The sequence below is a fragment of the Protopterus annectens genome, chromosome 7.part0, assembly GCF_019279795.1.
Source record: "Protopterus annectens isolate FY-2018-M chromosome 7.part0, PAN1.0, whole genome shotgun sequence".
Lineage (NCBI taxonomy): Eukaryota > Metazoa > Chordata > Ceratodontiformes > Protopteridae > Protopterus > Protopterus annectens.
The window spans coordinates 1,401,865,803-1,401,888,971 of record NC_056739.1 but is presented as its reverse complement, the minus strand read 5'-3'; the positions used below and the strand labels follow the sequence as shown (position 1 = coordinate 1,401,888,971).

The following is a 23,169-nucleotide window of genomic DNA, read 5'->3' as shown; positions in this document are numbered from 1 at the left end:
GGATTGGGATTTCTTTAAGTGTAGCATGTCCAACAGCTCTGGGTTTGACATGGCCTTGTATATTAAGCAGAGAATGCCTCTGAGTAGATGCTTTGCGACAGAGTATAGCTGGAGTTTTTTAAGGCGGTCAGCGTAGGGCATCTGCTTTAGGCCTGTGATTCTTTTAGTGAGGTATTTCTGCGGCCTTTCCAGTTGTTGCAGATGTCTTGAGAGGTACATACCGAATGGGGCGTTGTATTCTATAATGGGTCTAATGAGGGATGAGTACTGTGGGACAATGACCTCCTTTTTTCTGGATGAAAAGCCCTTAGTGATGAGGTGTGCCACATAGAAGGATTTCCTGACTGTTGTGGCGATGTGGTTATCGAAGGTGAGACCACTGTCCACCTGTGTCCCTAAGTCTCTTATCACACTTTCGGTGTTTAGTGTACTGCCACCTATATGGTAATTCATGGATACATGTTTTTTCCCAAAGGGGTTAACTATACATTTCTTGGCATTGAGCTTGAGCCCATGGCTCTGGCACCAAGCATCTGTTTCTGTAAGGCCCTTTAGTAGAGTATACACATCATTTGGGGATTCAATAATGGCTCTCAGTTTGCAGTCATCTGCGAACTTTGTTAGATAGGTGCTGCAGTTTCTCCTGCATTTCTACTTCATCCCAAATAAATGCTACAGGTGAATTGGTGTTCTAAAAACTGCCCATAGCTTTGTTTGCCATGTGTGAGTACTTGCATTTTGTGATGGTCTGATACCCAGTCTAGGGTTAGTTTCTTGCCTTGTGCCAAATTATTGTGCTAAGATAAGTTTTGACTCTCCACACCTCTGAATTGGATTAAATGGGTAATTAGTGACTGAATAAAATAATTTTGCATAGCTGTTACATTTGTTATGCATTTGCATAGTAAGTAGCTTGTTAACCTGTGATTGTTGGTGCTTCTAAGCACTGCCTTTTTTTCTGTGTGCTTTCCTCGGCTTGTCAACCATTAAGCCACCCTCTGCCAGACTTAGGCCAATTCATTCCATAATTGTGGGAACTTCCATCTTCCAAATCTGATGGGCTATCAACTGTGCAGAGACAGACCATTATATAGGCAGACATCAGGGAGTTTGTCCCCTTGGCAACATCCTGACAATGAAGGGATTTTTGGATCATAACCCTTAATCTGGTGGTGACATAAGCAAATGCATTACCATAAGGACTGTTTATGCCCCTCTATCAGTGCATGGGTTTCCCTCCAATGCTGAATACAGCTTCATTCAACATCCTTGCAATACCATGCCCCCCATCCTCCATGCAGTGACCACTCCACACATCAATGATCCTCAACTTTCCAGCTGAGACTCTGTCATCAGTGCAGCAGCATAAGCTGGACAGGACCCACTGTTCCTTCACCATCAGTGGGCATGCCCATCCTTCCTGCCTGTGGCATCAAGCACCTGTGACTGCAATCAGACTTGCATTGCCTGGGCCAAAGACAGGGGTTCATCTCTGTCTATGCCACAGATGCAGGCTTATCCAGTTCCCTACTGACAGAGTGAAATGACAGCTTTTAATGAATGGTATGCTTTTTGTTTGCATGTCGTATAATACAATTATACCAAAACTCATTTTGGTCGGTAATTTTATGCTTTTACCTGCAGGCTTGTAATGCTGTGTTTGCTGTTTTTGTCCTGTCTTCTTTATTATGATATTTATAAAGAACTATGTCTGTCTTTTCCGCACTGTTAATTCATTAAATTACATAGCTTACTTAAATGAGAATAACAGAGGATTACTATATTTAGTAAAGAACTTGTTTCAGAGAAAGCCCACATCTGTGAAACAGATCTGTTTACCCTGAACTGGTGTGAACTTAGAACTTATCATTATAGGGAGGGTGATGCAGGCTACAGAGCTCCCTGATAGGAATATGGAAGGCTGCATCAGCATAGCATATAAACGTCATTTTTTAGCCTGTTTAGAAGTGCACTTTCACAAAAACTGACTTTCATCTAAACAGGATTTTGTCTTCATAACCCATAACCATTTTATACAGAAAATGTGTTATGACATTTAGCTGCAACTTCAGAATGTGCACAGTCTTTTCCATTTACTTAGCATAGCTTATCATATTGCAGAAATGTCACCTTCTGGTTAGAACTGCAGTTCTTTGCCTGAGTGAATTTGTGACAATAAGCTCTTTCTACTGTCTTTGCACTAAATCTATTTTTATATACTTCTTTGCAACTTTATATCGAATTTAATATACTGACTCTTTTTTTTTAATGTAACAAATATGTACACCTTAGCCTTATCAAAAGAAGAAACCTGCAACAAAAACTGCAAAAGAACAGCAGATGGAGTAAAGGAGACCAAAATGACTGCAGATAAATCCACCAAGTATAAAAAAAAACTAAAGCAGTAAAACCAGATGCTTTATTCAGGATTTCCAGGATTAAGCACTTTCATTCCTAGCAGGAACTTCATCAGAATCTAAAAAGGCTGCATACATCATTTCCTTATATAAAGGCCTCTTTAAAGGTATAGTGTAATAAATACATAAACAAGTTAGACATTTATTAACAACCTACTCAAGAGAAATTTTAAATGTTTTAAATAGGGTAATGTTTAAATTTTGCATTATATATTACTCATTATTTTTTATGGTGCACACATGTTCTATATCATTTTAAGGAAGAAAGAAGAATGGCAGGACACTGCTGGATTAACTCCTTCTTTTATTAAAACAACCAAAACATCCAAGGTTAAGCGCTTTCGGGTGTGATACCCTTCATTCTTCTTTCTTTTTTGGATTTTGCTGTTTGCTGTTTGGTGGGACTTTGTCATAGCACAGAACTTTTGGTTTTGGACTATATCATTTTAAGGACATGGCTCAGTATCCTTTTCTAACACTGTCTTGAAAGAGGTACATGATTTTAAAGTTTATTTTCTTTATTTACATTAACTCATACAAGGCAACAACTGTGGACCACCACTTGATGTTGACATGCTTATCGGCAGACTTTATTTTTTTGTTCATTTGCTTTTACTATTGTTCACTTGTTTATGCATTTATTACACCTTCAAGGAGGCCTGTATATAAGGAAATGATATATGCAGCCTTTTTAGATTCTGATGAAGTTCCTTTTAGGACAATAGTGCTTAATCCTGAAAATCCTGAGTAAAGCATCAAGCTTTTTCTTCTCTTTTTTTCTTACACCTGAAGGATTTATCTGCAGTCATTTTGGTCTCCCTCAGAGGTTAACAGAATTAGAAACCTGCAACAAAGTATGATATTTTGATGCATTATCTCAGAAATAAAAAAAAAAATTAAAACATAATTTCTTGAAATCCTGACAATAAACTGTCTTATGTATAGAGGGAAAGGGCAACATTTTTCAAAGGTAAGGAATACGAGTTTGCCTCATGAAACAAAACTGTTTGGCACAGATAGACTATTATATTTCTTATTGTTTATGTGTATAGCATCACTTTGGCACTGTTTGATTCATTGTTTTATCCTTCATCTAAAGGTATAAAAGTGGAATTTGCAGATGCATCAAGGATATATTAACAATAATGATATATACAGATTGTATTACTTATGCTGGTACTATGAGTTCTGTTGCATTATTCAGGCAGCAAAATATAGTAGTAGCATTGTTGTCTTGTAGAGAAGGAATGGCCATCATTAGTTTTGCAAGGAATGTTATTTTTTTCTCAAAGTGATATTATTTCTTTGTATTAGACTCACTCTTAATTTCTTGCCCCCTTCAGTATCACATCTGACTGTCCCTGGAAGGCCGTCTCCTTGCCATAAAGAAGAGCCCACTTTGTAATTGAGTAGATAGGCTCACCCAAACTGTAGGTGTATCCAGATCTGAGACTATCATTCTCTATTGCCCTTTTTTTGGCATTAGCGGTATGTGGCCAGTTTAGGTGGCTGCCTTTGAAGTCATTTGTGGCCATTTTCATTAACCAGCTGTACACTGCAACCTCATTGTGACTGACATCATAACATTATTCACAGGATATTATAGTAAAACTTTCAGTAACCTATCCCATATTTATTCCTGTGTAATGCTTTAAAACACAAATCTAGAAAGCAATTCCTTAAAAAATCTGTTTTTAGAATTTGTACATTGGAAGTTTTTGTCCTAAATTTTCTGTGTGAATTTCAGGTGAAAATAAAGTCCACTTCATCCCAGGAATGATTGGTCCATTTTTGGGTATCACCCTAGTGCCACAGAGTGAAGTGCGGAACATCATGATTCCCATCTTCCATGATATGATGGATTGGGAGCAGCGGAAAAATGGAAACTTCAAACAGGTGACTTATGGCCTTTTCCAGATAACTGTTTACATTTTTAACCCCATCCTTCTCACAACCATCAAGGCTCTTTGCCTGTCATTAAACCATTAATTTTTACCACTATTGGCATCAGAAGATGCCAGAAAAGTGAAGCAACAGCCTTCACTAGAAAATACTACTCATGACTGATAATCAGAAAGAGTGTGACTGCACACTATTTTCCCTTCTTTATCACACTGTATTAGTTCTGTGAAAATAATTTGTGTAAACATTGTCTCAAAACTTGTCACATGGAATGTCATGCAGTTTTTCCTAAGGATCATTTTGATGATGCAGTGTGCATGAGTGCCCTTGGTAACAGTTTTTGTCATTAGGTTGGCATGTACTTATATTACAATATGGAACTATCTTTGCAGTACACAAGTAACTATAATCCTCGAGTAGTGAGTTTGACACACACACAACCACCTGGAAATGAATCTGGAAATGAATTTAATGCACACTGCCAACCTGAAAATGATTTCTACAGCCACTGTGTACACACCACATTGACAGCAATCAAGTATTTTGACTTTTAAGAGTGATGCTATAGCAGAAAAGTTTTGAACTTTAGCAGCTACAACATGATCACATAGTAGCAATAAATGAAAAATTGTGTTAAATTTATTTGTGTGAAGCCTCTCTTTATAGGAATGTCATCATACTAATATAAGCAAATGTTTGCCTCCAAGATCTGCAGCAGGCATTCTTAAGTGAGTCAATTTAATGTTTAGTAAGCAATGAACAATTACTTGCTGCTAGAAAAATATAAATAAATACCATATGGCATATGCCACTTAAAAAAAAATGGCAACACTAGACAGGTAAACTTCAACTAAACCCTGTTTGTCTGCCGGTGAGGATGAGTACATATAAGGAAGAGTTACAGGTGCTCCGGTCCTTGCGGTTTACATTTTTGTATTAAACTGTAAAGTTTAATCTCCTGTTTAGTATAAATCTGATTATTAAGCAAGGGCAATGGAACCATAGGGTGGGGGTGGGTGGTGGGGGAGAGTGCCACCTCCCCCACTTTAAATAAAGTCATGAACTGTGTCTCCATCTCCTGGCTCAGATATTTTTAAATAAATGAAGCTGTGCCAGAGAAAACACAAAAGGGACATCAGAAAAATAGAAACTGTATGGGTTCGTGTGTGTGTGTGTGTGTGTGTGTGTGTGTGTGTGTGTGTGTGTGTGTGTGTGTGTGTGTGTGTGCGTGTGTGTGTCTGTGTCCAGTTGTCTGAGAGTTTCCATGAGTGTATGCTAGTGTTTGCAAGTGCATGTATGTGACTGTACTCAAGTGCATGTGTGTATATACGGGTATGTGGGTGTGAGCGAGTGTGTGTGTGAGTGCGTGTATGCGAGTACATCCATCCGAATGTATGAGTACATATATATGGCTGTATGCAAGCATGTGCATATGTGTGTGTGCACAAGTGCATGTATGCATGTGTGCAGTGTGTGCTAGTGCACATATGCAAGTGTGTGATCACCTCTATATGACTGGTGTGAGTGCTTGTGTTTATGTGAGAATGAGCAAGTGCCTGTATGCCAGCATACCTGAGTACTTGCGGGCATGCATGAGTGTGTAGAGGATTCAAAATCAATCTCCTGCACAAGGGAGGTTGCTCCAGGAAACATTTTTTTTTAACTTTAAAGCATGCATACTTCTCAACTGTACAAATTTTTGCAGAATGTCCAGATTTGTGCCTCATATTTTTTGGTCTGTTCTCCTCATAAAATTTGTGGTTTTCTGGCAAGTCATTGAGAATTGAAATCCCTAACAAAAAAAAAAAAAAAATGACAAGATTTGAGTTTCAGACTTCATTTCCTTCGGAAAATGCATGCTAACACAAATCCTGCTATTTTAGCAACATTAAGTTTATAAGTGCAATATTTAAAATCTGTCACTACTTTTGGCCCTTTGACCCTCAATTATTTTAGGCTTTAACCAGATTTCTTGTGCTAAGAGGTTGAGAGGTATTTGTAGCTATTCAGGGAAAATCATTTGTCATTTTATTGCAATATTCCTTTTTAAGTTAAAAGAAAAGCTGACAATGTAAAATTCAGCAAATATTACGCCACAAATGCATTTATTTATTTATTTATTTTATTTGTCTTTGTTTACCAGGAAAATCCAACAGGGTAATACCCATTTTCAGTGGAGGCCAGGAAAGAAAAGCTCCATTTGCTTATATTGCATTATACTAAGTTCCAGTTAAACACAAAGTAGTTACATTTGTATATATATTTATACAGAGACAGTAGTCACATTTATACATTCTAAGATTTCACAGAGGTGGAAGTTACTAAAGCGAAAGCCCACATGTAACTTGGTGGATTGAAGAGTCAGCAGTCATGAATAAAAATTGTTTTGTCATTTCAGAGAGAGGTTGAGAGTATGTATTTAGAGAGTATTATACGTTGAACATATAGTCTTAATCTTGTGATGAGCATGTGAAGAAACAGGACTGGTTATGATGCTGTTTAAGCAGTGGTTAAAAACTACTGAGTTTGTCAGAGAGTTTTATTTGTGAGGGGATATTATTCCAGAGTTTAGCAATGTACTGAGAGTAGGCCAAGCTTCCTGAAACATTATTTTACTTATTTGTAAGTAATAGGAATTTATTAGAATGGAGGTCCCTTGCTGGACAGTAGGGCAGTAATAAGTTTTGTAGTACATGGCATTTTTCTGGATGACCAATGAGTTTGTGTGCTGTAGTTAGTTGTGAACATATTAGGTAGCTGTTCAGTAGTTTAATTGCTTTAAGCTATGACACTGGTGTGTCCTATAAGGGGAACTGGTGGCAAATGTAGCTATTTTATTGTAGCAGGAGGCACTTCTGTGCAAATTCATCCTATCAGGAAACCAGCTGTTTTTTTATTGTGAAGCAGCAACTTCAAGTGATTATAATATACCAATGCATGGTAGGTGTAGTGGTTTTGACCACAAAGAAACAGTATTTTGGAGTGTTAGTGCTGCTCAGGTGAGTAATTGTCAATAAATATTTTGTTATGTCTTAAAGATCATTACTCATAATTCTTAGCTAGAAGAAGTTCCTCACATGGTTTGATTTCTTTTATATAATTGTATCTTTGCCTATGTCTTAAGTGATAATTCAGTAACAGTGTTTGCCACCACTGCAGGCTGGTAATTTGCCTCAGATGCAGGTGAGAGACTCTGCTGTGTCAAAGCTTTTTCCTCAAACCACTCTCATTTTTCCATAGATCCCTCTGTATGACAAATACAGCCACTATGGATTGTGAGTTAGCGGTGTCCTCTGCACTTTTGTTGGTGTTGCAAGAAGGGGCAGGGAAAGTGCCCCTGCTTAACTAGAATGTTGTGCCCATCCCTGAGGACGTTATTGTTGCCATTAAAAATGTGTTTGCCTTAATTTTCCTGACAGAAAGAAGCAGAAAACAAAACGTATAGGTTCTCCTGCTCCAGTTCCATTGGACAGGAGTAGTTTATTAAGTCCAGCTCTGGGTCTTGTACAGGCTACTGACCTTTCTTATCAGGTGATTTCTGGTAAAAGAAAAAGTGATTCCTGTTTCCTTGATGAAATTCAGGAAATTAAATCCAGAGAGGAATGTGATAGAACTGATACATTTCCCCTCAGAATTCTGATTCATAATTATATTTGTTAGTGTTTTTGCATCCACAAAAGTAACTATTTTATGTCTAATCAAACCTTCAAAAGTTAATGTTCACATGATGATTATTAAGCAGTTGTTTACTAACAAGAGTGTCATTATCTATGAGAAGTACATGTATACTTTTGATCAATAGGGCAAATGGCATTTATTAACTGTACTTCCAAAAATGTCAGTGGATTAAATAACAGATGCAAGAGGGGTAGCTCAAACAGATATTTGAAGTTGTTTATTTTTCAAGTTATTTTTTACAGGAAACACACTTATTAACAGAAGACATGGACATGCTAAATACTAAAAACTACACTATATTATCCAGTTCACAATATAATCAAAAAAAAGGGGGGTTGCTATATTATGGAGAAATTCACTGCCTATGCCTATGGTTATAGAAACATATCAAGATGATAAAGGTACGCTTTGTACTGTAACTATAAAGTATAGTACGAGGATATTAACTCTTATTAACTTGTATTGTATTCCTTGAATAGGAATTAAAACGGTTGACCAACATCTAGGACAAGTAATTCTAAACTTGAAAGCCAGTATCATTCTAACAAGAGACTTTAATTGTATATTCTCACCAAGTGGGTACTAGCACAATAGGTAAAAGGAGAATACAGGCATCTGCAAAGGCATTGTTTAAATTTACTGAATTGTTTCATCTTAGAGACATAAATTAATTTTCAGAACCAAATTCATTATTTTTTACCCATTATTCCCATAGACACAGAACACAATCTAGAATTGACAGTTTGTCTTTAATGGCATGACTAATACACTAGGCAAAGTCAAAACAGTAACCTGCACGCTTTCAGATCACAATGCAATTACCTTTGAGCTGTTTTTTTAAATCATATAATAATGTTAAAATCAGAAGATTACCAGCATATATAACTTGTTTAAAAGAATTTAAGGGCTTTTATTATTAAAAAAATCTTTTCCTTTATATAAATTAATAATATAGAAGGTACTTCAGAAATGTATTTATGGGATGCACTAAATGCATATATTTTCAGTGGAGGCACTAATCAATTGTCAAATAAAAAAAATGGGACAAAGATTTACATGCAATACAAGAAAAAACTTGATAAATTAAAATTAGAAAATCAGACAAATAAAAATAATAATACAGAAGAGATTAATAAGCTAAACAACAAATACTTGGAAATATTAAACCATAAAACTAAAATCAACCGTAAGAAGTTTAAATGATTAACTTCTCTATTAACCCACAATCTATGCACAATTTAACCATAAAAAAAAAATTACTCAGTAAGTCCAATCACATAAAAGAAGTCTACACACATAGGAAAAAAATTAACGGAAACAGAAGATATTCTAAAGGAATTCAGAGATTATTATAATAAAATAAATAAATAGTATATATTAATAGACCCAGAAGAAATAATTAAAATATTTATTAAAAATATAAAAAATACACTATCTGATAACCAAATGAACTTGATAAACCAATCTCTCTATATAAACTTCAAACTCAAATTTCTAAATGGAAACCTAATAAAGCACCAGGTAATTATGGGATTATATCTGAACTTTATAAGATAGTATATCTGAACTTTATAACCTATTACCAAGAAAAGGCCTAGACATATTACACAAGGTTTTTTTCTATAGTCAAGGATCTAGCTATTCTTGGAAATATACCCGTATCTTTCCAATTTTAAAAACTGACAAAGATCCTACTGAATGCTGATCGTACAGGCCAATTTCACTTTTAAATTTAGATTATAAATGTTTCATGACAATTTATGCTGATAGAATAAAATATATTCTACCCTCCATTATTGATGAAGATCAAACTGGCTTTATCTTAAACAGAAATATGTATGCTAATATTAAAAGAATAATCAAATAATTGGCTATGCAAATAAAACAAAAGAGAACTTAACATTAATGAGTCTTGATATTAATAGTGCTTTTGACTCGGTAAACTGGAAATATCTCTTGATGGTTTTAGAAGAATATAATTTCTTGAGTAACTTCACACATCTTATTAACCTTCTTTATAATGATTGTTTTGCATATGTTAAAATAGGCACTTTTACTTCTGATTCTTTTCAAATTTTGAAAGGATGTCTTCTTTCATCTCTGCTTTTTTACCCTAATTATGATACCATTTGCTAATTTTCTCAAATTAAATATATAGATATAAAAGGTATTAACATAAATGAGAATTTAAGCTAAACTTCAACTGTTTGCGATGACATCCTACTGATATCAAATGACAATGATAATTCTTTATCTGCAGTTTTCTTAGCAGTGGATGTATTTCAAAGAAAATCTTGTTAACACTTAACTATGACAACACAAATCCTAACTATAAATGCAAATAAGAATAGAATCAGAAAAATAAAATGAATTAAATATATTGTCAAAGAGAAGAAAATAAATTATTTAGGAACAATTAGAACAGATATTACATATATAATACATTATAATTATACTAACTGTATAAACAATATAAAGAATCTATTAGACAAATGGAATACAATTTTCTTCACAATGGAAGAGAGGCTATCTATAATCAAAATGATTATCTTACCAAAAATGTTAGATATTATACAATCACAAACATTCCACCCACAAAAAGTTGTATTAAAGAATTTAACACTTTAATTTTGAGATTTCTCTGGTACCCCAATAACCAAGAATTGCTTTAAACTATCATATGAGAGACTGGACAATAGGAAGGATAGGGCTACCAGATAAAGAATTATATTCATTATCATCAATTATAAAAACAATACATCTTTGTATTAAGAACACGTACACAGCTAGGTGGAAAGAGTTTTCAGGAAATCTTTTATAAACTCTAAACATAATAGATATTCTAATAATTATCTCATACTAAATAATAGTCTACATTGGTTATTTAAGGATTACTTTATAGGAAAAAGTCACCAAACAAGTGACTCCTATTTTATGTCCACTATATTAAACACTTTAAAAATTATATCTAGAAACCTGCCATATAAAGCATGGATCTTCCTTATATTTCCTGTGGTGTATACCCAAAATAACATCTTCACCTTAAAGTTAGAAACAGTGATAACATTTAAAGAAAAAAATCTGCTATATCGGATTTCAGTTAATGAAAGATGAAAAGCTACATTCTGTAGAATATATTAAAACAAATATAATTTAGAAAAAGACAAGTGGCTAGATGTACAATCCTACAGACAGCATGTAGAAAAGAAAATTAAGTTAATGCAATCAAGGATAAGAGATCATATCCCAAAATTAATTGAATATCTAATATTCATAATGCAACAAAACACATTGGGACAGGGTCTCTTATACAAAGTATATAGAGTTGTGAGGAGAGAAACAAAAAGTTGCAATAACAATTATTGGAACTATTTTATCCAAATTAATAACAGACCTCCAAGTGAAGAAATTAAAAAATAATTCTAATATTTTTTAAACATACAACTTTATCTCTTAGATGGAATCTCTTTACTTGGAAATTTTTGTCTAGATCTTTCTTCACACCACATAAAATTGAATTAATGTTCAAGCAGAAATAAGTTTGTTGGAGATGTAAACAAAAACTTAAAGTGGATTGGCAACACATGTTTTTGACTGTACTGTTTTAACACCTTATTGCAATAAAATTAACCTCTTTTTACATGCTTTTTTGAGATAAATCTGTTTTTACCTAAATCGGTAATCTGTTTTAACACTCCTATTCCTATATGTATTAAAAAAATAAATATTCTATTTTGTGGTCTATACTATCTATAGTAAAGAAGGTTATAACTCAGAATTGGAAGAATGGATCTACACCCTCATTCAAAGAATTTTTATACCAGGATTACCTTTTGCTACAGTCCGTGTAGAAAACTTAGAGATCTGCTTGAAAAGCTAAAATAACTGCATTTTAGATTGAATATAATGTATAATATTTGAATGCCTTAATGGTTAATGAACACTCCTGTAAATAGTTGTTGTTTTCTTTTGTGTGTGAGGTTTAGTTGACTTTTTTCATTTATTATGTTCACAAATCTCTGACTGTAAATATTGTTATGATTATTTTACAAAATTGAAAATCCAATAAAAAACTTATAAAAAGAATTCTGATTCAGACTCAGTGGAGAGTATCTTACCTGAATCTCTCTATCAATGATTCTCTTTCTCCAATACTATTTCCAGAATGTGCAAGTGTATTCAGCGGGAGAACACTGAGGTTTCTCAGTCCACCTAGAAAAAACTATCAGCTGTTACAGAAGGAATTTCCAGAACCTTTACCCATTTCCCCATTTCTGTCAGCTTTAGAGGAAGTGTGTGTCACTTTCTGAAATTGTCCTGATACTCAGCCTACTGCCCATAAAAAGGCAAATAGAATGTGTAAAGTTCCTCAGTTTTTAAGTTTTTATACTTTTCCTAAACATAACCCAGCAGCTGTAGCTTTAGTTAATCCAGCTGCCTCCAAATATTTTAACTCTAATCCTTCCCCTTTTGATAAAGATGGTTGTGATTATGTGAGATAGTGCCAGCTATGCCAGAGAGAGTAGATCAGTGCATGTGTAACATATGCAAGCATAACAAGCTGGAGTTTTGTAAATAATTATGTCATTTGAATGTCTAACTGATTTGTACAGATGCTTGTGTTAAAAATATATTTGTAAAGCTGCTTGTGTTAAAAATGTATCAACAGTGGGTCTTGCTGGACAGAAAAGAAATATGCATGTAGGCTTGAAAATAAGATTGTGCAAAGTGGACAGTTGAATAAAAGGAAGTTGGTTGGGACCTTCAAGCCAGTTTAGGTCTAGTAGCACTTCACAGTGATGTCTGCAATATTTAGAGTGTGTGGTAAACTTAGCTACTTTGTTGTAGCACTGTTCCATCTTGCTTAGGGTAGAAGTTTGTAAATTAGTTAGGATAGGGGCACTGTAAAGAAGGGATGGAAGTAAAAAGTTTTTTTGTTAGGGGAAACTTTGGTTGCTGTAGTTAAGAAATGTTTGTTTCTATATAAGAGTCCCGTTTTTGATGAGTTTTCTTTATATTTTGCTGTATATGGTAGTCAGAGGAAAGTTTGCTGTCAATGATTACTCCTTGAAGTTTGGTTTCCTGCACTATTTCTATGACAGTGTTGTCAGATGCAAAGATGTTAAGATTATTAGTGACAGGGGATGTGTTTTTAGGGTAGAAGAGTGCTAATTTAGTCTTCTTTGGATTAAGAAAGAGTTCAGCCTTTTTTAGCCAGGATTTAACTGCAGTAAAGAACTGCTGAGTTTTTGAAAGCAGTTCTGGTAGTGATTGAGCTGTACAAATTATGGTGGAATCATCAGCATATTGAATGTGTGTTCCAGGGTGGGAGGAAGTGTGAAGGTTGTTAATGAAAATGTTGAAAAGTAGGAGTCTGAGGATGGAGCTTTGAAGAATTCCAGCTGGGTTCTGGAGAAAGGGTAAGAGTTTGTTAAACCATTTCACTACTTGTTTACGATCATCAAGGTAACTCTGAAACCATTTTACTGTGTTATGTGAGATACCTAAGTTAGACAGTGTGTTTAGTAGTAGGGGTAAGAGACTGTGTCAAAGGCCTTAGAGAAGTCAAAGAACACTGAGGCTGTATAGCATCCGGCATCTCTGGCCTTGTTCATGGTGTCTGCAAAAGATAATAGGGATGTAGCTGTACTGTTGCTGGGTCAGAAACCATGTTGGGTTTAGGTTAAAATATTGTTTTGTAATAGGTATTGCATTATCTGCTGATGGATACCTCTCAAGAATTTTGGATATGGGTAACAAGATGGATATAGGATGGAAACTGATTAGTTCAACAGAGTTGCCTCCTTTGTGGATGGGGATGATGTGAGATTGTTTCCATATGTTTGGTACTTCTGATTCAGATAAAGACCTATTTATAAGTATACTGATTGGGTAGGTGTTTGAGTTGGCAGCCAGTTTGAGGTAGTGTGGTGGAAGATTATCAGCCGAGGTGGAACAGGGTTTTAGTTGTTGTAGCAATTTCTTTATGGTATTTGTGTGTATGGGCTGAAATGAGAATGGGGTTTGTATGACATTTTGTTGAGCAGTGGAGTTATTAATGATAGGATTAGAGGTAGTAGATGGTATAGGATTGGTTTCTAAATAGGTTGAAGGGTGGGGTGGCCAGTGTTAGGGGTGTTAGTAGGTCTGCTATTGATTTTATGAAGTTCTTAAAGTTTTCAGCTGTTTGTGATGGAGGGGTTTCAGGTGATGGGGTATGACTTCTATTTGTCCCAGGATTAAGTCTAGTAGATGTGGAGCCCCAAAATTTTGGGGGGTTGGTTTTATGCTGGAGTTGAAGCTGGGAATAGAATGATTTCTTATCTTTTTTATTACTTTTTTTCACTTTCTTGCGTAGTGTTTTGAAGTTGACGTGATTTTGTTTGTTTTTGTTTAGTTTCCAGGTTTTCCAGGCTAGGTCCCTTTGCTTCATTGGGTGTTTACATTCTTAGAGAGCCATGGGGCTGAGTTCTTTTTAATTCTTTTCATACGAATGGGCACAAGGGTATTAAGTATGTGAATGAAGGTGTTATTAAAGTATAGTACGGCATCATTAAGGGGTAGTAGTTTAAGTTGTGACCAATCTCCTTCATGTAGGAGAGTTTGTATTTATGCTGACAAAAATTAGTTGAATTCCTAACTGATTTTACAGTGTTCGTTCTTAGTTCTTGGTAATTTGCTCTAAAGGCATAAGTTGGCAGGTGATTGCTCAGGGAAATAGATGGGTCTATATCAGGATGTCGAACATTGAAAAGAATGAACGCTCTTACATCGACCCCTGATAACCAAAAGCACAGAATGTCGAACGGTTGGAACCGCAATTTTTTTTCCCCCAGGGAAAAAATCACTGGGCCATTACTGGGACTTTGCCATTTCCTCCACTGTGGTGTGATCTCGGAGTTGGCATGTTTAAGTAGGGATGGTGTGGGGGCATAGCCCCCCACTTTATTTTGTCTGTGGATTTGTTTTTTTTTTTTTTTTTTTGGGAGTATGTTCGACATTGTGTGGTTTCGGTTATTAGGATTTGATGTAAGAGCGTTCGCTCTTTTCAACATTTGACTATCTAATATAGACCTAAATAGACAGTGTACCTGAAGAGGAATAATTGGCAGGGTGGGATACTATGATCCAGTCTAGGGTGGATTGGCAGGTAAGATCTTTGCTGTATCTTGTTGGAGTATTGATAAGCTGTGAAAAACTATACAGATTGATACTATTTATGGGGGAGTTGGAAGCATTGGTCTGCCAATCTATATTAACATTTCCTAAGATTATTGTTTTTATGATTTATTGTTTGGGATGTCCAAGATAATATATCTTCCAACACTGGTATATTGTGACCTGGTAGGATACATATTACTATTATGCAAATTTTATTGTTGTGTTAAGGTTAAAAAAGAGATTAGTACCTTAGCATTAGAAAAGTTGAGTACATTACTGGTGTAGGGTGTGATATTGAGTGCAGAGGGATATAGAAGGGCTATTCCTCCCTCTTCCTTTTTAGATCTATCTCTTCTAGTTATTGAAAAGTTTGGAGGTATTATTTCCAAGTTTTTTACATTGAGGTGTAGCCATGTTTCTGTAAGGGATAATATATCACGTTTATTTTGATCAATCCAGGTATGCAGTGGGGATATTTTATTACATATACTTCTAAGGTTCAGCATTAGTATGTTTAAATCTTTGGGGTTACTTTTGGGGTTAGGATTAAAGGGTGGGCATGGGTTTGCATGTATGTCTCCACTTTTGAATAGATAGGTGATGAGGACTGAGTACCATGGAATATGTTTTTATATATAGGTGATGGTATTGGTGTCAAGTGTGGTTTCATAAGAACTGAGGAGGCTAATTTGTGAATTGAATAGCATGGGAGGGAATAGCAGAAAAGCTGAGTGGAGATATGTGAGAAGTTGTACTGTTTATGGGGGAGATGGTTGGAGGTGATTACTAATGTGTATTGGTGAATGAGGGTATGTGATATAGTTGTAGCGAGGCTGAGAATTAAGAGTAAAGATATAAGAGAGGTTAAGAGAGCATGTCTAGTGTGAAGGTGGGTTTACAAATAGTAGAACTGGTGTTTATATGTTAGAATTGAAATAGGTGTAGAAATGTATGTCATCTAGTGATATGTGAGCAGATTAAGGTAAGGTTGTAAATGTACTGTCTTCAGAGTGGGTTTTGACAGTTCGGGTAGTTGTTTTGTCTTGACATTTTTGATACATGGGGGTGGGACATGATTGGCCAATAGTAAATTTATGGTGCAATGTTAGTTTGATGTGTGTATTAATGGATGGAATGAAAAAAATAGGAGTAGTAGGAGAGAAGAAGGTAAGCCTGGAGTTGATGTAAGATAGAGGTAGTGTTTATATAGGGAGGGCTGAAGTATAGTAAGATGCAAAGAATTATAGCAGGGGGAAATGAGATTCAAAGTGATGGAGAAAGGGGACAACAAATCCGCTTGGTTAAATAAAAGTATGTAAACTATGAATGTGATGTGGGCATGGACAGGGTAAAGTTATAAATAATTAGATAATGGAAAATTAGAGGGAGTGATTTGCCAGGGATATGAGTAGAGGCCTGGGAGTAGGTGGGATTTGGAGGCAGAGGGGAGCAGAGTGTGTGGAGCAAATGGATCGAGAAGAACCAGATTGCAGCTATCAGCAGAATCCTATCACTGGAAACATCAGTAGAGAACAATAATCAGTATTTAGACTTTTGTAGAATATTTAATGACAAGAATCCAAAGGAAAGGGTAAAAGGAACAGAAAAACAAGGTACTGAGTGGAAGTATAGGGTAGGGTTTACTAGATAGTACAGAGTTAACACAAAGCAGTGACAGAGGGTAAAAAGGAAAGAAGTTTAAGGGAGGGGGACAATTATTTGCAGAGAAATAGAGATGATCAAGAAGGGTGATAGTAAAGATAGTGCCCAGTGGTGTGCAAAGAGCCTTAGAAAGAACATATAAGGTACAGGAGAGTGCTAAAATTGTTTTCAGACATTTACTTTAGTTCATTGCACTGGGCTTAGTGTATGTGTAGCTTGAAATCATGCTGGGTGATTTGTAGACTTTCACAACTTTAGTTTGGTGTGCTGCAGACTGGAGATGTAAAGTACTGAACTTAGGGTAGGTTTTACTTGAAATTCATGTTGGGTGATCTGTAGACTTTTACAAATTAATTTTGGTATGCTGCAGACTGGAGATTGTAGGTGTTACTTGAATTCACAGTAGGCAATTTGTAGTCTTTCGCAACTTTAGTTTGGTGTGCTGCAGACTGGAGATATAAATCACTGAGCTTAGTGTAGGTGTTACTTGATTTGATTCATGATGAGTGGGAGGGTGAGTGTGAATCCCACAAGTCTGCTTTGCCATATGTCCTAAAACTCAGGACAAGGCTTACAGACCTCATTGGCTTGGCCCAGAAGAAGCAGGCATGAGCCCAATGGCAGAAAAAGATCTGGTATGTCAGGAATGCTTGAGCCCTAGAGTATACTGTGGGACAGCATGTTATGGTGCTCAATTCTGTCAGACACAATAAGCTGCAGGAAGCTTGGGAAGGACCCTTCAAACTGGTAAGGAAGGTCAGTGATGTTAACTACAGAGGGTAAAAAGGAAAGAAGTTTAAGGGAGGGGGACAATTATTTGCAGAGAAATAGAGATGATCAAGAAGGGTGATAGTAAAGATAGTGCCCAGTGGTGTGCAAAGAGCCTTAGAAAGAACATATAAGGTACAGGAGAGTGCTAAAATTGTTTTCAGACATTTACTTTAGTTCATTGCACTGGGCTTAGTGTAGGTGTAGCTTGAAATCATGCTGGGTGATTTGTAGACTTTCACAACTTTAGTTTGGTGTGCTGCAGACTGGAGATGTAAAGTACTGAACTTAGGGTAGGTTTTACTTGAAATTCATGTTGGGTGATCTGTAGACTTTTACAAATTAATTTTGGTATGCTGCAGACTGGAGATTGTAGGTGTTACTTGAATTCACAGTAGGCAATTTGTAGTCTTTCGCAACTTTAGTTTGGTGTGCTGCAGACTGGAGATATAAATCACTGAGCTTAGTGTAGGTGTTACTTGATTTGATTCATGATGAGTGGGAGGGTGAGTGTGAATCCCACAAGTCTGCTTTGCCATATGTCCTAAAACTCAGGACAAGGCTTACAGACCTCATTGGCTTGGCCCAGAAGAAGCAGGCATGAGCCCAATGGCAGAAAAAGATCTGGTATGTCAGGAATGCTTGAGCCCTAGAGTATACTGTGGGACAGCATGTTATGGTGCTCAATTCTGTCAGACACAATAAGCTGCAGGAAGCTTGGGAAGGACCCTTCAAACTGGTAAGGAAGGTCAGTGATGTTAACTACATGGTAAACCCGCTAGGCAGGGGCACAAATTTTACCATGTTAACATGATAAAGCTTTACCATGTTAGGGAGGTAATTGTGCTGAGTATTTGGAATGGATGGCAGGAGGAGTCTGAGGGGGTTTGGTGAGGGATCTCCTCAGTGGAAGGGGTAGCAATGTCCCACTGGCTATCCCCTATGCAGGTTTGAGAAATATGAGTAGTGTTACAAGAGTTTGGGGGCATGTTCACTGGGAAACCTGAATGCAACCACCTGGTGCAGCACTGTAGAGTAGGATCAGCAATGCCAAAGCAGATAGTCTGTCAAGACAGGGTATGGGCTAATGTGTTCCCAGGTAGGCTTATTCCTCTCAAGCAATGTTTCTCCAGGGTACTTGAGAAACTAGCTTGAGTCTTCAAAGTGGCAAGAGATGTGATGATGTGAGATAGTGCCAGGTGCGTCAGAGAGAGTAGGGCAGTGCATGGGTAACATAGCTAGCTGGAGTTTTATAAAGAATTATATTTCATTTGAATATAAAACTGATTTGTACAGATGCTTGTGTTAAAATGTATTTGTAAAGTTGCTTGTCTTACAAATGTATCAACAGTGGAACCTGCTTGACCGAAAAGAAATGTACAGGTATGTCAGACTGTACTGTTGTAACTGAAGAAATGAATATATATTTAACAGAGAATACTGGAAGGGAAGTGGCTAAGCTCAGCCCAGCTAACCTTAAGAAAATAGCCTGACATTAAATAACTTGGTTTAGGCCAAAAATATTTTATCTTACAAGTCTGAATGCAGCAGAGATTCAATGTCTATGAAAAGCTTTTCTGCAGGAAGGGAGGAAGTATTGTAATTGTTTTACGGTATCCAGATGATGCCCTAAACTTAACTAAAGTTCTATGTGGATATTGTGAAACACCTGTGCCAAATCCTGGCTCTTTTGCTAGTGAGGGGGCAGTGTGGGAACCACACAGTGTCAGGTGACTAGATTTGATGTCATTCTGTAGCCAGCACTGAAATTGTATTTGAATACTAGTGGGAGATGTGATAGATGCATTCTGTCCTGGACCTGACAACAAAGACACTCATCAACCTTATCTTGCCTTGCTCTATCATGTAAATAGGGAACAGTAATTCTTTAGTCAGTTAGGAAAATATAGTGAGATTAGTTACATTTAGTTTTTTTCTGTATCTATCTGAGTCTTTCCCTCTGTGTTGTTTTTTTATATTTCCTGTGATTGAAACTCTGGTGTTTATTATAAATACATATTCAGTATTTTCATGTTTTCTATTTTATTATTTATAATTAAATATATTTGTACCTTTTGTTGTGGCTGGTCTTTTAGAAAATATTTAGCCTTTGAGAGTAATTTTATTCATTTAGTGGCACTGTGGCTCCACGTTCCTGAAAGCATTGTTGCATGGTTAAACATTACCATTTGTATAAGTATTCATTTTACTGAGAGTAATTGAGTACCCTGGTAAGAGCCTTAGAGTATCTGGCTTTGGGTGTTCTGGTGGCAGTGTATCTACCTTATAAACTGGGTGGAGGTGGCAAAGCAGGTAAGCTGTGCCAGCCTTTCCTAGGTGTGTGTGTGTTAGTGTGTGTGTGTGTGTGTGTGTGTGTGTGTGTGTGTGTGTGTGTGTGTGTGTGTGTGTGTGTGTGTGTGTGTGTGAAAATCAAATCTCAAAGAGTGTGTGTGTGAGTCAGCTACTTTGAATTAGCACGGTGGGAGCACTGATTTCACAGAAAGGGCAGTGGAGGTCTTGGCTTCAAACAACCAACTAAGGACTCAACTCTATAAATCTGTCAGTGGGGAATCGGGCTTGGAGAGAAAGACCAGCCCCAGGACTGGAGTATAAATTCCCTGTGTGCTCTTAAGGGAATTTGTACTTGGTGCAAAAAGCTGCATGTAAAAACATTGTGTGTCTGTTTTGTTTCTGAGTGAACATTCCCCACCAGTGTCAGTGATGAGAATTGAGGCTCCTTGGTCAGTGGCCCAGAGGAGGAATGTCACAATGTTTAAACAATTTTTTAAGTTTAGGAAAAAGTGTTTGCTTCTGCAACTTTAATTTTTATAATTTTGAGTTGTCAGGCTCATATGTTCAAGTTTATTGTGACTAATTATGAAAATATGAAGAATATTTTATATGCATTTCCTCCCTATGAGGAAAAATCTGCACTATATGGTTTGGTTTCTTTTACTTTTCAGGTCACTAGTCATTTAAAGTGTGTTTATAACTCCAGATTCTGCATCCTGTGAGGTTGCCACTAGTACTGTGTTGAGGAGGTTTGCCTGGCTTCATTCTCAGAACCTCATAGAGGATGTAAAAAATGCACTTTTAAATTCACCTTTGGATAGAGATTTTGGTCTCACTGCTGCAAATGTTATTAAAAATCTGATGAGTGGGTTAAGCTGACATACAGGGAATCTCTCAGATTTTTTTTGTCCCTCCCTCTCTAAATTGTCCAAAGGTTATTTTGCTTCCTTGTCCAACTGCAGCAAGAAACAAAACAAAGTCTCAACAATATGCCAGTAAGCAGACATTACAAAACAATGGTGAGGAGTTTCCTTAAAAGAAAGCAGCCCCCCCCCCCCGAACAAAGGACACTCAAAAAGGTCAGAATGAGTATGTAACGGGCCTTGTTCTACCTCTCACCCTGGCAGTCCCTTATCCCATGCAGAACGTCAGATTTTCCATTTCTGTCTCTTTGGCAACAGGTTGTTTCAGAGAAATGGGTGCTGGGACTGACTCAGTGGGAAGAGAGTCCTCCTTTTCAGGGGAATTATTCCACATCCCCAGATCAAACCCTTCTGTTTTGTCCTGTACTACAGCTCATGCTTTACTAGGAGGGGGGGTTAATAGAATTGGTTCCTTTTTCCCAGTGGGGAAGAGGTTTTCATTCAAAGATGTTTCTGATGCCAAACAAAATGCCTAGATATCAGTCATGGACCTTTTTCTTAAAATAGTTTGTGATAGTTTCCAAGTTCAAGATCCTTTCATAACACAATCTCTTACCCCTTTTTCCCCATTTGAGATTTTTTAGTAACCTTAGATTTAAAGATGCTTATCGTCACATTCCTATCCATTAATGCTTCAGATGTTTCACATTCTCCATTCTCTGCCTTACCCTTTGGGCTATTCACTGCACTAAGAGTGTTCACAAAGTGTCTAGTTCCAGGTATAACACATTGCAGGCTATATGGTATTGGCATTTTTCCATAGTTAGATGCCTTGCTTATCTATGCAAACTCTTTTTCAAAGTGTCAGGAATCTCTCTCTTTAGTGAGAGATCTCATATGCAGGCTGGGATTCCAAGACAACCTCAGTACAGAGAGCTTTTCTTCCACAGGAAAAAATATATCTGCACTTAGATCTATTCCATGGGTTTTGCCTTGATCCCTCTGGTGTTACACATACAGCCACAATGAACTGGGGGTTAGCAATGTCTTCTGCGACTGTTTGGGTCCCCTTAATGGGCAAGGGAGGGAATATCTCAGGATACTGAGTCTCATGGCATCTGTGATTCTCATGATACCTCTGGTAAGACTCCACATAAGAAAGATACAATGGTATCTGAAGTCTCTTTGTTCCTAGCATCAACACCCATTATCTTTCAAGATTCCAGTTTGGAATGTGTGGGAAGAGAAATCACTTGGTGGAAACATGAAGTACCCTGAATCCAGGCCTCTCCCTGTCTCCTCCTGCTTCCAAACAATCATTCACCACAGTTACCTTGCACTTTGCTAGGGGGATAAAAGTACAAGGTGTATGGGACAACAAACACAGACACAAGCACATACATGTAAAGGAGGACAACAAAAACAGACACAAGCACATAAATGTAAAGGAGAAGTTTGCCCTGATCAAGGCACTCAAGTCTCTAAATCACCTTTGGTCCCCAGGACCACTTCAGGTTATAGACAATTCCACAGTGTTGTACTACATAAAACAGCAAGGGAGAACCTGGTCTTACCTCCTTTACAGACTAGATGGGTTATCATGGGATGTAGCTTTACAGGAGAATCTCACTCTACTTCCTACATTCTGTCAGAGCAAATTGCATGGCAGACAAGCTGGGCAGGACAAAGGAAGACCTCCATGAATGGAAACTAGGTCAGAGGTCTTCTAAGATCTGATCTATCTGTGAGAAGTTCCTCAAGTAAGCCTTTTTGCCTTCCCAGTGAACAATCAAGTGTCAAAATTCTGCTCCAAGACTTCATGCAAGAAAGCCTGGAAGACAGATACCTTTTTCTTTCCTTGGAGAGGAATATTCCTGTATGCTTTTCTACCCATTCTGATATTCAAGGTAATTCTGAAGATTCAAAAGGAATCTCACAAGATCATTATGTTGACTCCATTCTGGCCCAGACAACAGTGTTTGTCCCTTCTTTTGGAACTGGTCTGGGGCAATTACCACAAGTTTCCTCACAGAGTCACACAAGAGCACACATGAAAGAGTTAAATGGAAACATTTTTTTTTTTGGATTGTAATGAGTTGGCAGACTTCAAAGATTCCCTGCAGACTACTCTATCAGAAACAGTGGGTGAGCAAATTGGTGCTGACTAAGGAAATAATTTTTGTGATCTGTGATACAGAATTAGAATTGTCTAGACACAGTTTAAACATTGCTGAGTGCAATTCTGGTGGCTGTCAAAACTATGCATTTACTAGAAAATGGAAATCAGAGTCTAAACCAACTGTACTAGAAGTAGTGAATATAGTAACAGAGATAAAATAACTGGAAGTGAGAGCTTTAGAAAAGGGTAAGAACAAATTACATGGAAAAATAGGAATGGTGGGAACAATACATGCAAAATAATGTTT

The 23,169-nt window shown here is 36.7% G+C and overlaps 1 protein-coding gene across 1 annotated transcript in view; it reads left to right on the top strand.

Annotated features, from left to right (window-relative positions):
* The window catches only part of DOCK3 (dedicator of cytokinesis 3), a 4,843,230-nt gene that overhangs the window by 4,404,993 nt on the left and 415,068 nt on the right, over positions 1-23,169 (top strand). Inside the window, exon 32 of the mRNA XM_044077993.1 lies at positions 4,165-4,313. Coding sequence (XP_043933928.1) covers positions 4,165-4,313 — 149 coding nt within the window. The remainder of the gene's footprint in view (positions 1-4,164; positions 4,314-23,169) is intronic.